Raw genomic sequence first — 17,234 nt, 5'->3', positions numbered from 1 at the left:
ATGGGGTAGAGCCATAACCTCCCCATCGGCCCTGCCCTGAGTGTGACAGTGGCAGCTTCCCAAACCCCTGATCCGCCCTGCTCTGTGTGTGACAGGGGGCGGCGCCCAACTCCTCTATCGGCCCTACTCTCTAAGTGACAGGGGGGAGCTCCTCAACCCCCTGATGGGCCCTGCTCTGTGCGTGACAGGGGGGAGCTCCCCAACGCCCTGATGGGCCCTGCTCTGTGCATGACAAAAGGGAGATCCCCAGCCCCCTGATTGACCCTGCTCTGTGCGTGACTGGGTAAGGAGCCCCAACCCCCCTGATTGACCCTGCTCTGTGTGTGACAGGGGGCAGCGCCCCAACCCCTGCATTGGCCCTGCTCTGTGCGTGACAGGGGGTGGCGCCGCAACCTCCCCATTGACCCTGCCTTGAGTGTGACAGGGGGCGGTGCCCCAACCCCCCAATCGGCCCTACCCTGAGCGTGACTGGGGGTGGCATCGCAACCTCCCAATCCGCCCTGCTCTGTGCATGACAGGGGGCGGCGCCCCAACACCCCAGTCGACCCTGCTCTGAGCCCGACCAGGGGCTGCACCTAGGGATTGGGCCTGCCCTCTGCCACCCGGGAGCAGGCCTAAGCCAGCAGGTCATTATCTCCCGAGGGGTCCCAGACTGCAAGAGGGCACAGGCCTGGCTGAGGAACGCCCCCCCTTCCCCCGAGTGCACAAATTTTTGTGCACCGGGCCTCTAGTATATATATAAAAGCCTAAGCAACCGTCACAACCGAATGGACGACCAAACAGGCTGCGTGGGGCAACCAGTCCAGCATGGGGGTTAGTGAGGGATGACCAAACGACTGAGCAGCAGGCTGCATGGGGCGACCAGGCTGGCAGGGGGGTTAGTGAGGAACGACCAAAGGACTGAACACCAGGCTGCGTGGGGCGACCAGGCCAGTAGAGGTGTTAGTGAGGGATGACCAAATGACTGAGCAGCAGGCTGCAAAGATGGTGGTGCTCACAGCCAATAAGGAGGGAATATGCTACTTGACTGCCACACCCTCAAAGATGGCTGTGCCCACAGCCACAAGATGGCCAGCAGGAGAGGGCAGTTGGGGGCAATCGGGCCGGCAGGGGAGCAATTAGGCATCGATCAGGCCAGCAGGGGAGGGCAGTTGGGGGCAATCGGTCCGGCAGGGGAGCAGTGAGGTGTTGATCAGGCTAGCAGGGGAGTGGTTAGGGGGTGATCAGGCTGGCAGGCAGAAGCAGGTAGGGGCAATCAGGCAGGCAGGCAGGCGAGTGGTTGGGAGCCAGCAGTCCTGGATTGTGAGAGGAATGTCCCACAGGGATCGGGCCTAAACCGGCAGTCAGACATCCCCCAAGGGGTCCCAGATTGGAGAGGGTGCAGGCTGGGCTGAGGGACAACCCCCCCCCCCGGTGCACAAATTTTGTGCACCGGGCCTCTAGTATCCTATAATTCTGTACCATAACCTTTGCCAATATTTGATTTTTGTTTGGACTTATTTTTCAGGTTTCATACATATGAATCGACCACCAATAGCTCCATGACTTCTACCTGTTAGTAGAACTATGGCTAAAAATTTCAGATGATGTTTATTGGATCACATTGTGTGTAAAAGCGTTATTCTGGTTTAGCTTTAAAGGAAAGTAATGGAAGTCCACAATCTACAATTCTATTATTTCTTATATCTTTAAATATTTTTAAAGGTTAATAATTCTTAAAGGTTGAAAAATTGTCTAGAACACTTTTAAGGAAAATTATATAATAATGGATACTACCCTAAATATTACATACCTATATAGACATAATCTTGTGAAACTATTCAAATGGTGGTATAATTTTTTTATCTAACATGAAATGACATAGTCTTTGACTTCATACATAATTAGTAACCTCTTATTTATGAGCATTTCATTCTACGTATTCTTATTCAGTCAGTATATATAAAAGATGTTTGAAATGTAAAAGAAATGATAATTGAGCTTGTTCTTATACTATAAATACATGTAGGTGTATTTATAATATTGTCAAAGCCTAATGCACATCAGTTATGAGAAATAAAATGAAAATGTCTATAAAATGTATAGCCTTATAATTTATGACATTTTGTTTGCCTTAATTATACATAAAAATATTTTAAATGCAGGAAGAGCGGACCAAGCTAACAAAAGAGCTTTCTTCACTTCGAGAACAAAAGGAACAGCTAAAGGCAGAAGTAGAAAAGTACAGAGAATGTGATCCTCAAGTTGTGGAAGAAATACGTAAGTTTGTGTCACATATTGAGGATTTTAACTCTGCTAATGAAAGAGACTCTATACTTCTGGTTGCCTAGTATTCTTTCTCTATGTATATAAGAAAATAAAGCCATTAATAGTATTAATGGTGCATTAAAATTTTCTTTAAGGAGACTTACCTTAAAGGATAGTGATAGCTTTAAAATTAAAAGCATTTCAAGGCCGAAACCAGTTTGGCTCAGTGGATAGAGCGTCGGCCTGCGGACTGAAAGGTCCCAGGTTCGATTCCGGTCAAGGGCATGTACCTGGGTTGCGGGCATATCCCCAGTAGGAGATGTGCAGGAGGCAGCTGATCGATGTTTCTCTCTCATCGATGTTTCTAACTCTCTATCTCTCTCCCTTCCTCTCTGTAAAAAATCAATAAAATATATTTAAAAAAAAAAAAGCATTTCAAGAGTAAGGAAGTTAGGTGGGGTAGAAGGATAAAGACATAAAATATAAACTTAGGAAACTAAGGAGTCAGAGACGTAGCTAACTTGGCTCCAAGCACCTTAACTCTAGAAAAAACCCCACCAATATCTTCTAGGAAAAATGATACCAAAATACAAAGTTTGCAAGTTGCAGAAAATTAGTCTGTGTTGACTTGCATTTTGAATATACAATGATGTTTTGTCTTACTTTTAAACCACAGTCTCCAAAGCTTCAATTTGAATAATTTTTAAATATTTATGTGAAGATAGAAATTTGATTATTTAAAGAAATGAAAGGGTGTATTATTAAGACACTGCATTTAATTGCTAAGGAAACCATAACTTTCTTCACATTTTTCTGTCTTAGCCTGTCTTTTCATTTAGGAAACTACCAAGTGAAACTTTTAGAAAAACAGACATTATGTGATAAAAGGCTTTAAAAAAAACTGAAAATATTTGGCACTTTAAAATTAACCTGAGATAGTTTGATTACAATTAAGTTGTACTTGATGGTATTCTTTACAGTTAAAAAAACAACAAAAAAAAATCCTTAGCAGTTCAGTTAGTGCAATGTAAAGTTAAATTTAATTTTAGAGATAGGTCCCTGTTCTGCACAGCCCAAGAGGAACCACGCGCAGGTAGTACGCAGCCTAGATCAATGGTTCTCAACCTTCCTAATGCCGCGACCCTTTAATACAGTTCCTCATGTTGTGGTGACCCCAACCATAAAATTATTTTCGTTGTTACTTCATAACTGTAATTTTGCTACTGTTATGAATCGTAATGTAAATATCTGATATGCAGGATATATTTTCATTGTTACAAATTGAACATAATTAAAGCATAGTGATTAATCACAAAAACAATATGTGTTTTCCGATGGTCTTAGGTGACCCCTGTGAAAGGGTCGTTCGACCCCCAAAGGGGTCGCGACCCACAGGTTGAGAACCGCTGGCCTAGATGGCGGTATGTATTGGCTCTGTCTCTGCTGACTATCCATCATGATTTTCAGAGTGTGGAGGCAGAACTCCCTGAGCTAGTCATTTTCTACAAATTAAGTTTTTGGAGAGACATAGCTCTTTCAAGCCGCCCACAGATTCATTTCATTTATCATCATCCTGCAGAAGAAAGTGCTAATCAAATCTACTGCTACAAAATTAACCACTTTAATCTGTTTTAAAGTTTTAACTTAATATCACATGATCCTCAGTGAATACGAGCACATCAAAGCAGCAGGAGACAGGTAGGGAGTTATTAGGAAGCTATGCCTGCTAATGCTTTATCTTTAAAAGAAAAGAGGACATCAGATGTTGTGTGTTTTGCCTAGAGCAGCTTCTCAGCAAAGAGAACTTTCATAACAGTTTCCTTACCCAGATTTCCTACCTTCAGCTGGTTTATTTTCAGGATCAGTATGGCTGTGCCTTCTAGCAGTTCATCATGAAAATTCTGTTTTCACACAGTAAAACAGTAACCAAATCTGATCCTTCATTGATTATGCTTACTTGGCTATGCCTTGCTTCCTGATTTCAGTTTTGTATAATTTTTGGATGTGTTCCTTTACCAACTCTTTGCTTTCCTGTTTTATTCTCTTTCTGTCTAGGAACTGCAACTCTTAGCAATACCCATTCAGGGTTTCTGCATTTTCACTCTATGGTCCCCTTGGTATTGCTACAGTTGGTTAGATGACCCTGACCGATAACACTTCTACTTATGACCTCCCGCTTTTAATTTCATCTGTCCTCTCAGAAATGACTGAAACTCTTACAGAACTACCCAGACATATACTGCTGGTGATCCTAAGGCTATGGGTCATTATGAAGTACAGAAAATCATCAGGGCTAGAGAATTGTGCCAGACTGATTCATGAAGTGGGAAAACTTTTATTTCAGGTATTGTAATTTCAGAGGCTACCATTCCTTGTACCTCTGAATCAAGCAGCAATTTTGGCAAGTGCATCACCTCTTTTTTTTTTTTTAAATATATTTTATTGATTTTTTACAGAGAGGAAGGGAGAGAGAGATAGAGAGTTAGAAACATCGATGAGAGAGAAACATCGATCAGCTGCCTCCTGCACATCTCCCACTGGGGATATGCCCGCAACACAGGTACATGCCCTTGACCGGAACCGAACCTGGGACCCTTCAGTCCGCAAGCTGATGCTCTATCCACTGAGCCAAACCGGTTTCGGCAAGTGCATCACCTCTTAAAAAGAAAACTAAAACATGATGTTTCAGGGTATACAGAGGATGATGGATTTTCTGGACAGTAGAAAGCATAGTTGAGGAGGAAGTTTATACTGGTTGCCTGAATTCTGCTTTCCTTCTTAACCCTTACATTTAAAAGCTTAGTAATTTGTTTTTCAACCCACGGAAAGCAATGTGAATGAGTATTATGGGTGTGAGGTCTAATTGAAGAAGAAAAAGTTTTCTGTTTTAGAGTGAGTTAAAGAGACTTTATCATTCTTCATCAACATCAGACCTAGATTATCTTTTAATATTTATGTAGCCACATCAGATGGACCTATATTTGGATCCAATGGAATTTGTAGGATTTGTGTCCATTTTTTACATTTTCACACTGTACGTTTCTCATCTTAATAGGGAAATGAGAGGATAAGTCTTTCCTTCCTGGCTTTATGCTATTCGTTTCCTCCATTAAAAATATTATATATTTCTATAGAATATGTTAATTATAGAGAATTACACATATTTAATAGGCAGTAGATAAGCAGGATAATTAAATTATTCCATAAATATATTTTAGATGTCAAGGTAAGTTATCTTTTTTTTAGAGAGCTACCAAACTACAACCTGAAGGGGGAGAAACTATCAAAGCCTACATGCCTGTAAACATAATTTTTTACTCTAATTTTAGTTTATAGTTTTATAGAGAAATGCATAATTTCTCTGCTTTTAAAATTCAGCTAGCAAATAAAACTTTATTCAAATGTGGCACTTCCACTTCCAGCCAAGATAGTGATGAACTGGGATTATCCTCCCACCTGAAACAACAATATATGAAATAATGGTTTTCAAGATACTTGATATCAGACAACAAAAGACAGTAGTTATTAGAGCAAAGCCTTATGGTTGTTCCACCTTATTTTGTTGAGAGTTTCCTGGCTGTGGCACAAGGAAGGAGAACCTGGGCAGAGTCCTGCAGACTCCCTTAAGGAGGAGAAGAAATTGAGAATGAGGGAGATCACATGGCTAGAGCTGATCTAGGCCAGCATACTAGAGAGGAGAGAGTTACATAGAAAGAGAGCCCTAGATATCTATAGACGGTTTCTCTCGAGTACTTAGTTCATGCAATTGAGGACACTGCCCAAAGCTGGGGAAAGAACAGTCTCAGGATTAGAAGGAACAGTGCCAGGCACCCACATAGGACTAGGTATAGTGCCAACTCTTACCGGTCAGACTAGAAAAATGTATAATTCACAAGGCATTGGGTAGAGTACTCAAGAAGGTCTTGACTGCTCTCAACCTATCTAACAAATCATAAGAGCAAGTCTTGAAAGCATCAAAGTGTTTTAAAGTAACTTTTGGCATTACAGAACAAGTTCAAGAATATTTATTTGAGGACAAAAATATCTAGCACCCAAAATAATAAAATTCATAACGTCTGGCATACAATGAAAGATTACCAGGCATGCAAAGAAATAGGAAAACATGATCCTTAATGAGAAGAATAAACCATTAATCAAAACTAACCCAGAACTGACACAGATGATAAAATTAGAAGACCATAAACTTATTTTAAAAGTAATCTATATATTCAAAAAGTTAAGTAGGAACATGAAAGATATAAAAAAGATCCAAGTCAAACTTGTGGAGATAAATACTTCTGAATTGGAATGACAGCATATTAAAGTTTGTGAAAGGATTAGTGTATTTGAAGACATAGCAGTAGAAATGATCCAAAATGAAACTCAGAAAAAACATTTTTTTTAATGAAAAAAGCATTTATGAGCTGTAGGACAACCTCAAGTGACCTAATATATTTGTAATTGCCGTCCCAAAGGAGTGCATGCTGGGGAACAGCAGGGTTTTCCAGGTCAGAAATATATCTGAAGAAATATTATCAGATAAAGGCTAAATTTTTTTTCAAATTTGATGGAAACTATAACCCACAGATTGAAGAAATTTAAATATATAAATTGTAAATGACAAAGATCTCCTTATCCTTAAATCTAGAAAACTTTTTTAGACTTTAACCTCTGCTTACCCTAAGTTCCCTTCCCAATGAGATTATTGTAAAATGTGCTTTTTGATAATGAAGGATTTTATAGTATTTTGGCTGATAACATGTTATTGCAGAATATAATATGCTGGATTAAGATTTATGAGTTTCACAAATTGATTTTAATAGATTTGGTTCTTAATGGCTATAGTATTATATCACAACAGTTAGGCTTATCTTGAAGTCTCTCATGGCTTATTTTGAAACAGTTTTTCTGTTGATAATAGCTATAATCTTTAAGTCCCTCATTCCCAAAGAATTGTCATTATTTGATGTCTGGTGGTTCCCTGAAAAGCCACCAATAGGAATGAATATCTTTATTTGACCTGGATTGGAATATGTCAAGTGTTAACAGCCTCTCCCTGGGAAGTGATTGTCTAAAATAATAAGGCAAACAGTAGACTAACCAGAAAGCTTAAAAGGAGAAGCTGAAAGATATGTCCGTTGGTGCCTTAAAAATCAGCATATTCCAGGAAACCTAGAAGCCCACATACATGCATAGACCTGTGCACATTCTCAGGAAAGACCTGAGAAGTTCCTAATCTCCCACCTCCAGCTGACCTTTCTGGACACTCTGTGCAAGCAGGAAGTGAAAGCTAAGGCAGAGTTGTAAATTGCCTGAGGGTTTAAACATGCCCAGCACACACTGGGATGCAGTGAAGGCATCGCTCTGTGGAAATTTACTAACGTCTTACTTTTTTCTTTTATTATCTATTGTTTTCCAAATATTTCTCTTTTTTAAAAAATTGATTAACATTTAATGCCTGGAGAAAACTTTTGAATCAATAACCTAGTCTTCCACCTTAAGAAACTGGAAAAAGAAGAACCCTCTAAACCTAAGGCAAGCAGAAGGAAATATAATGAATAGAGTAGAAATAAAAGTAATAGATAGTTGGAAAACAAGAGGAGATCAATGAAACCAATACAGACAGTCCTATTACGTCAGATTTCACGTATGTCGTTTCGTGGTTACGTCGCCATCTCCCATTTATTTATAGAAGAAAAGTTCCATCATTTTGAAGTATGTATATATGTGCTTTGTGTTTTTTATTATTTATTTACCACAAGTAAAGGTCAGGAATTGTTTTCTTCCTTTTAAATATTTTTTACTGTTTCACTTCATTACTGCTGTGTATGTGCTCCATGTGAGTGATGTAGGTGCTTATGTGGGTGGGTTCCGACTTACGGCGAAAAGAGGTAACTTGAGGACCTACTGCATTTATTGTGTGTGTTTGTGTGTGTGTGCGTGTATATATTTTTTTTTCTGTTTTTTTCAGGTCAAGCAAATAAAGTAGCCAAAGACGCTGCTAACAGATGGACTGGTATGTATTATAATGGCACTGCTAAACTATAAACTTCTTCCACACTTAACTATGATGTGAAATACAGAAGCTATTGTATCTAGTTTTGTTCAAGGAAAGACGTTTTTGGAAATACATTAAGCAGGTTTTTATATATTAAATCATTTTAGTTATTTAAGGTTTTAATCTTTTTATGAGTCATTTTGTAAAGTATAAGATATTTTTAAAAAACCAATGATTGCTTCCAGTTTAACTTTTGTGTGATTTTTCTCAGATAAGTCACTTAGGCTAATCACTTAACCTTCATAGAACTTTAAGAGTTTTGTGGAATCCTAAAGATTTGTCTTCTTGCTAATAATAATAACAGCCAACATTTGGTGAGTTCTGATTTGAAGCCAGACATTATAAAGAGTGTCTGTGGTGCATTCTCATTTTATCTCTACAACAATCTTGTGAGGTAGATAGGATTATTATCCCTAATTTTGGAGATGAAACAGAGACCACCAGGAGTCCATGGCCACACAGGTGCTAGGCAGTAGAACAGGAATCAGAATCCAGCTTTTCTGAATTCAGAGTTCAAGCTCTTATTCCCTGTGTGGTACTGTCTTCTCTGTATCCCTGCCTTCCTGTAAATGCCTCATTAACCCATTTGCCAGTGGATATATCCTCTGGTCTACACCAGAGATATTCTAAGAAATGGGAATTATTATGGCATTATCTGTGTGTCTTGAAGTTTAGAAGAAAGTTTAAAAATTATAATTGCTGTGAATTATATACAAGTATGATTAGTATTGTTAAAACTTGTCTGAAAAATGCACTGTTTTTTCAGTATTTAATTGTACATTAATGGTAATTGAACTCTTCCATCGTGGCAAAAGTTTATAATGCCTTCACATGTATTACTCATCCTCATTTTGTTTCTGTGGGGGAGGTTGGATAAGATTGTGTTAATGCAGAGATCAGAGAGCTTAAAGTCAAAGGTGATTAAGTCAGTCGCTGGAAGAAAGGGATTTGAGCCAAGTTTCTCTGACTCTGTGTCCAGGCCTCTGTATTTCTTAAAAAGTAGAATCATTTTTTCTTGTCTATTTTAGAATTAAGTAGATTGATAAAGTCAATGTAATTGGCCTTTGGTTCCTATAAAATTGCAATCTTATTTATTATGAAGCTATTTGCTAAATAATGTAATGCTTTCGTGGTAAGAACAGAAAGGTAAACCAGCAAACTAATATTAAAGAAAAGAGAATAATGAGCCCTGGCCCATGTGGCACAGTTGGTTGGGCATTGTCCCATGCACCAAGAGGTGTGGGGTTCGAGTCCCACCCAGTGAGGACACATGCCTGGGTTGCAGGCTTGATCCCCGATAGGGGGCATGCAGGAGGCAGCTGATCAATGTTTCTCGCTCTCTCTAAAAAAAAAAAAAATCAATAAAAATATTTTTTAAAAAGAGAATAATGAATTATGTGTTCAATAAAGTCTAAAGTAATAAACAGTACTATCATATGGATTTGTGAAATACAAAATTTTGAGTGAGAAAAACTAGTGAGTGGATTTTTAGGTTAAAAATAAGATAAATCCTAGCTGGTTTGGCACAGTGGATAAAGTGTCAGCCTGCGGACTAAAGGGTTCCAGGTTCAATTCCAGTCAAAGGCACATGCCCAGGTTGTGGTCTTGATACCCAGTAAGTGGTGTGCAGGAAGCAGCTGATCAATGTTTCTCTCTCCCTTCCTCTCTGAAATCAATAAAAATATATTTAAAAAAATAAGAGTCACAAAGTGATTTCCCTCAATAGTTCTCAGCAAAAAGTAGGAACAGGCAGCCTGTGTAAAGGGTAAGAAGAACTTGACTCTGAAAGGAATCTAAGTGTGTTCCTTATTTGCTCTGTGACTTAATTGAACTTCTCAGACCTGCTTTCTCATCTGTTCAATGTGGACGGTATCTACCTCACATTTTGGAAGGATTAAATAAGATAGTTGGTAAGCCACTTAGTACAACATTAGACACATGGATTAATACTCCCCTTTTCCCTTCTCCTCTTAAAAAATGCTTTTATGTTTTCCCATTGATCATAAACTTCTGAAATTATAATTAAAAAATTTTTCAACAACTTTTCCCCCTATGTCCTTACCTGAGAAAGAACCCGGCACTTTTAAAATCAATAGGAAGGAATGTATTTTTACAGCAGCATGAACAGAACCCTATTTCCACTTGAGGTTATAACTTGCTCCTTCCAACATAGAAGTATTATGAAAAGATCATGGAGTTAAAACAATTACACTTCTGAAAATCTCTCAGTCTTCAAAACCAAAAGAAAATATCAGTAATACTTATAACTAAAGAGTGTTATGTAATTATTAGTTAACAAGAGGCCTGGTGCACGAAATTCGTGCACGGGGGGCAGGGGTCCCTCAGCTGGGCGTGCACCCTCTCGCAATCCAGGAACCCTTGGGGGATGTCCGACTGCCATATCAGGCCTAAACTGGCAGTTGGACATCCCTCTCGCAATCCAGGACCGCTGGCTCCTAACCGCTTGCCTGCCTGTCTGCCTGCCTGATCACCCCTACCTGCTCGCCTGCCTGCCTGATTGTCCCTAACCTGCTCTGCCTGCCTGCCTCATCGTCCATAACCGCTCACCTGCCTGCCTGATGACCCCTCACCACTCTGCCTGCCTGCCTCATCGCCCCTAGCCACTCGCCTGCCTGCCTGATCACCCCTAACTGCTCACCTGATCGCCCCTAACTGCCTCTGCTTCAGCCCCCACCACTGCGGCTTCATCCGGAATGATGTCCAGAAGGTTGTTCGGTTGTCCGGTGTAATTAGCATATTATCCTTTTATTATTATAGATGTTTGGTTTCTTTTTACATAAAAAATCCCTGAAATATACAGGTTGGGGCAAAACTGGGTTTACTGTTGTGAATATGTAAAACACAGAGTGTATTCGTGTACTAGTATTTAATATTTTACTAGAGGCCCGGTGCACCAAAATTTGTGCACCTGGGGGGGGGGGGTGATTCCATCAGCCCAGCCTGTGCCCTCTTACAGTCTTGGAACCCTTGGGGTATGTCCACCTGCTGGCTTAGACCCACTCCCCAGGGGATCGGGCCTAAGTTGGCAGTCAGGCAGCATGGGAGCCCTCAGGGGATGTCCACTTGCCAACGAGGAGCAGGCCTAAGCTGCAGTCGGACATCCTTAGCATTGCTGAGGAGGCGGGAAAGGCTCCCACCACCACCGCTGTGCTGGCAGCCATCAGCCTGGCTTGTGGCTGAGCAGAGTTCCCCCTGTGGGAGTGCACTGACCACTGGGGGGCAGCTCCTGCATTGAACGTCTGCCCCCTGGTGGTCAGTGTGTGTCATAGTGACCAGTCATTCTGCTGTTAGGGTCAGTTTGCATATTACCCTTTTATTATATAGGATAGAGGCCTGATGCATGGGAGGGGGCTGGCTGGTTTGCCCTGAAGGGTGTCCCAGATCAGGGTGGGTGTCACGCTGGGATGCCTGACCAGCCTGGGTGAGGGCTGAGGGCTGTTTCAGGCTGGCCACACCCCTTCAGGGTGGTGGTCTCCACTGAGGTGCCTGGTCAGCCTGGGTGAGGGGCTAATGGCCGTTTTCAGGCTCGCCACACCCCCCGGCGACCCAAGCTCCCAGCCTCTCCTTTTGGGCTGGAAGCAGGTATCTGGGATTTATTTATCTTCTATAATTGAAACTTTGTAGCCTTGAGCAGAGCCCAAGGCCAGCCAAGGCAGGCGGGAAGCTTGGCTTCCTCCATCGTCAGGGGCAAACCAAGTCTCCTGCTTGCTCCAGCTCCTGCCCGCCGCCATCTTAGTTGGGTTAATTTGCATACTCGCTCCTGATTGGCTTGTGAGCGTGGCTTGATCGTAGCGGAGGGGTGGTTAATTTGCTTGTCCCTCTTTTATTATATAGGATTGTTTTCCATATGGACAGCTGTAAATCTACCTTTTCCCTAAAATGTTTTATGGCACTAAATACACTTCAATGCAATTTAATAAGTTATATCATTTAGCAGCTCATTTAATAATTCAGATAGTGGAGTTTCGATGACTTAGTATGAGAGGCATCTTAATGAGTGAGGGGGGATAGATGTGGTGCATGTGATATTGCCCATCCTATTCCTGTGCCTATCTTGGATATGCCACCATATTGATTAACAGGAATTCTACCAGTCTTAATAAGGCTGTTTCTTTTTTAAAAAAATAACAACACTGTTTTTTAGCCATTTATAAAAATTTCCACATCATAGGGAAATTATTTGACAGGGAATGAACTATCAGGATGGTGGGTAACATTGTCTTGAAGGCAGACATCAGCAGCTTGAGAACTTGTTATAATTGAGTCTTTTTGAATTGGTCCATTAAGCATTGTTGTGGAGAAGCTTTTACTTGTTCTTCTGTTTGTTTTTCATCTTAGAGGGTTTGTAATAAAATGATTTGCCCTCAGGGGACTCGGGAACTCCTTTTGCAGAGGCTATAGCCTTCCTGTGGTCTCATTTTCTTTTCTCTGACCTAAAGTTGAAGTCCATTTCTCCAGACTTCCTGCTTCCAAACCTGCATCTGTTCTCTCATTTCATGGAAGTCATTCTGTGCTCTTGGAGCCCTATTCTGAACACTATCCACATAACACTTGATCTTTTCTAACATACATACCACTTTGAAATTGTTCAGTAGTAAATTGATTTTTCTCTCTATTCTTGTGTCAGTTTGAAGGCATAGGTTCTTTATGTTCTGGAATTCCTGTAATACACTTAATGCCTGTCTCATGTAGCAGCGGGCCCTCTGTAAGTATTTGGCTATGCAGACACTAGTGAAACTAAACATCATTCTGGAGTACCTAATGCTATTAGTATTTCATATTCTCTCCAAGGTCCATATAAAAAGTAAAATTGGTTTTAGATTTTTTTAAAAAGTAAAAATTTATTTAATATCTTGATATTCTTTAACACTTTAGTTGAAAGAAATGAGGATATTTTTCAACATTATTCTATTTGATGTGTTAGTATTCACTTTAGAAATGAACTTTATTTTAAACATTAAGTTAATCTTATTTGATACCTAGAATTAAACTTCTTTTGTTTTATAATTTCTTCTTTTGTTAAGTATGCTCAAATATTCCAAGCATAGTAAATAATGTGTTTTAAACTGATCAAGTAGCATTTATAGTAGAGGAAGCATTGTTATCTTTAGCATGAATGTAATGTACTGTATGGAAAACTGTCATCTGTCTTGTCATTATATCATTTAATACTAGAGGCCCGGTGCACAAATTTGTGCACAGGTGGGGTCCAGCCAGCCCGCCCTGATGGGGATCGATCGGGGCCAGGCAGGCAGGAGGGGAGGGGATGCGGGAGGTTGGCTGGCTGGCCCCGCCCCCTATCAGGGGGGGCAGTTGGGGGTAAGGCCAGTTGGGGAGGGGCCATGGGAGGTTGGGGGGGCCAATCAGGGGAGGGACTATGGGCAGTTGGAGTGGGCCAATCGGGGTCTCAATTGGGCTGGTTGGCTGCCACAGTGCGCGTCATAGCAACCAGTTCTGTTGTTCCGGTCGCTTGGCCTTTATATATATAGATAAATGATATACATTGAATTTTTATGAGCTAAATTTAATATACAATTTTTTTCTAAATGAAAAACACCACTACCTTGATCTCTTCCCATTTCCTGTCTCCAGAGCAAGCCCTTTCAACTCTTTTAGCTGATTTTTTTTTTTTTGGTTATTTATAATCATATCTCCAAATAACATTCATATATTGCTTTTGCTTGATTTTTCAATTTTAGGCAATTCTGTAATTCCTAATGTAAAGCTTTGCTATTCTGCATCTCAACTATTACATATTTCCTTCCTTGCTACTTTTTTCAGCATAATTATTGTAATTCAGTGTTTGCATTATTGATTGTGATTAAGCATGTTTACATTGTGAAGATTATGTAATGCTGTGCATAGCTAAATGTATTATTCTTACCCTATAATAGTTAATAGTTGACTTTGAGTTAATAGTTGACTTTGTTTACATAGGTTTCCATGTACTTATTGCTAATTCAATCTAAAACTCTACTAGATGAATATCTTCTTTATATCTTCACACATAGCAGTTGTGCATCATTTTCATCCATCTTCTTTTTTTCAATCCTCACCCAACAATATGTTTTTATTGATTTTAGAGGGGAAGGGAGAGGGAGAGAGAGCGAAACATTGATGGGTTGGCCTTCCATACACAAGGTCTCAGGTTCGATTTCCTGACCACGAATCAAACCCAAGACCTTTTTTTGTACGGAACAATGCTCCAACCAACTGAGCACACCAGCCAGGGCTTCTCCATCTTCTTGAAGAAATTGTTCCTCTCTTGTCCTGTATGGTCTTCTCGCCTCTGTGGCTAGTACACAGCTGTCATCCTAGAATTTCCTTTCACCATCATCCTGGGATTGCTTGCCTCTCCCCTATGTTGGATTCCCTGATTTCCCACTTTCTGTATCTTATGTCTTTCTTAGATTTACTCCTTCATTTGTGTGGATCATATCCTGGAGTAGCTTTCTCTAACCATGTCATGCAGTGGGTTGGAAATAACTGTGCTCCTCTGCATCACAGCCATTAACATAGCCCTTCCAGGTAGAGAGCTCCAGGTTCAGGATCACTTTTCCTTGCCTTTTCTTCTTGGGAGTAGAAACATCTTGCTCTTGCTTAGCCCAGGCTGCTTCACCATCTCCTGTAGGCTTTTTTCATCCTTGCCTACACTCTCCACTTACTTCATTTGGTTGTGTCATCTGTTTTCTGCTGCAATCCCCAATCTGGATGGCTTAAAAAGCAGAAATTTATTTTTCCACAGTCCTGGAGGTTGGAAGTCAAGATCAAGGTATCAGTAGGGTTGGTTCCTTCTGAGGCCTTTCTCCTGCCTTGTAGACAACCACCTTCTCACTGTGTCTTCTCACAGTCTTCCCTCTATGTGTGTTGGTGTCCTTGGAATTAAACTACTTAAAACAATATTTTTTAAAGTGATCCAACACTATATTTTAATTTTCTAAGGATACCATAACAAAATACTTCAGACTGGGTATGACTTAAAAGATAATTATTTTTTCATAATTCTGGAGGCTGGAAGTTCAAAATCAAGGTGTCAGCAAGTTTGGTTTCTTTTAAGGCCTTGGTTTGTAAATGGCACTTTCTCGTGTGTCCCCTCATGGTCTTGCTGTTCTTGTCTCAGTGTGTCCATATTTTTTTTTTAATATGTTTTATTGAGTTTTACAGAGAGGAAGGAAGAGGGATAGAGAGTTAGAAATATCGATGAGAGAGAAACATTGATCAGCTGCCTCCTGCACACCCCCTACTGGGTATGTGCCCGCAACCAAGGTACATGCCCTTGACTGGAATCGAACCTGGGACCTTTGAGTCCGTAGACCGACGCTCTATCCACTGAACCAAACTGGTCAGGGCTCAGTGTGTCCATATTTCCTCTTCATATAAGAACACCAGTCAGATTGGATTAGGGCTGGCCTAATAGGCTCTTTTTAACTTAATCACATCTTTGAAGATCAATTCACAGACCTTTTGACCCTTTTCACCAAAATATGTCCTTCACTCCATTGAATTGAAAATAAGTAAGAAAAAAGGGGGAGGAGGGGTGTCAAGTTTACAAATATTCTGAGGGACTGGGGATTAGGACTGCAGCATATGAATTGGGGGGAGGTGACATAACACTCCAAAAGAACCTGTTTTAACACTTTTACTTCATTATCACTGCTAATACAGTGCTTAATATTTATCGAATACTAGAGGCCCAGTGCACGAATTCATGCATCAGTGGGGTGCCTCAGCCTGGTCTGTGGGATCGGGCCAAAACAGGCTCTCTGACATTCCCTGAGAGGTCCTGGATTGCGAGAGGGCACAGGCCAGGCCGAGGGACCCCACTGGGGCACGATCGGGGCCGGGGAGGGACGCGGGAGGTTGGCCAGCCGGGGAGGGACCGCAGGAGGACTCCAGGGTGTGTCCGGCCGTCTCGCTCAGTCCCGATCAGCTGGACCCCAGCAGCAAGCTAACCCATAGGTCAAAGCGTCTTCCCTCTGGTGATCAGTTCACGTCATAGCAACTGGTCTACTGGTTGACTGACCCCTGGTGGTCAGTGCACATCATAGCATATCATCAGCATATTATGCTTTGATTGGTTGAATGGACGACTGGACACTTAGCATATTAGGCTTTTATTATATAGGATTCTGAACCAGAACACTTTTACCATTATTTTTCTTTATTTATAATACATATTCATAATAAAGGTGGTATATGTACATTAAAGAAAATTTGTAAAATTAAAAAAAAAAAACTCACCATCATTCCTATTCCCAAGTGTAACCACAGCACGTTGGTACAGCCTATGCAAAGACAGCCTTCCAAGTAATTAGACATTGAGGTTGCTTTTATTTATTTTTTCTTTTATTATACTTGGATGAAGATTTGACCATACATCTCTGTACACAATTTGTTTTATTTCCTTTGGATAAATTCCTTTAAGTACATATTATACTTTTTCAGTGGTAAAATGCATTTAAATTCCCCTAGAGGACACTAAGGATACATCTATTCTTATCTTAGCCTTTAGAAACCCCTTTCTCTCCTCACCCCTCTCCCTTATATGGCCTGGCTGCCTGGAAGCCATTACTTTCTGTTGGAGAGGGAAAAGGGTCTGGAGAGAATGTGTTCCCTTTGGGAACAGGAGCAGGTCTAATTCGCGAGGTGACAGAGTCCTGACCTCCGCTGTGACGTGGAAGAGGCACTGCCAGCTGTTCCTTGTCTTTGGATTATTCCTAAATCCATTCCTAATCCTTTGGATTATTCTTCAGTGGCACCCAATTTACTGGGTTTTTAAATATGAGATCTGTTAATTCAAAATACTCACCAAATATTTTCTTCTGAAATTAATTTGCCATTATGCCATTACTCTTGAAAATACAGAAACTTCTGTAAGTAAAAACAATGGATAGAATTATAAATGAAA

General features: G+C 40.7%; 1 protein-coding gene across 2 annotated transcripts in view; it reads left to right on the top strand.

The window, feature by feature from the left end:
- MND1 (meiotic nuclear divisions 1) overlaps window positions 1–17,234 on the top strand; it is a 72,480-nt gene that overhangs the window by 38,627 nt on the left and 16,619 nt on the right. For both annotated transcript variants that reach the window (XM_059695310.1, XM_059695309.1), the window contains exons 6-7: window positions 2,145–2,259; window positions 8,219–8,263. In XM_059695310.1, coding sequence (XP_059551293.1) covers window positions 2,145–2,259; window positions 8,219–8,263 — 160 coding nt within the window. The remainder of the gene's footprint in view (window positions 1–2,144; window positions 2,260–8,218; window positions 8,264–17,234) is intronic.

This window comes from Myotis daubentonii, chromosome 5, assembly GCF_963259705.1.
Source record: "Myotis daubentonii chromosome 5, mMyoDau2.1, whole genome shotgun sequence".
Classification (NCBI taxonomy): domain Eukaryota; kingdom Metazoa; phylum Chordata; class Mammalia; order Chiroptera; family Vespertilionidae; genus Myotis; species Myotis daubentonii.
The sequence above is the reverse complement of the archived record's forward strand: the minus strand, read 5'-3'. Positions and strand labels throughout refer to the sequence as shown.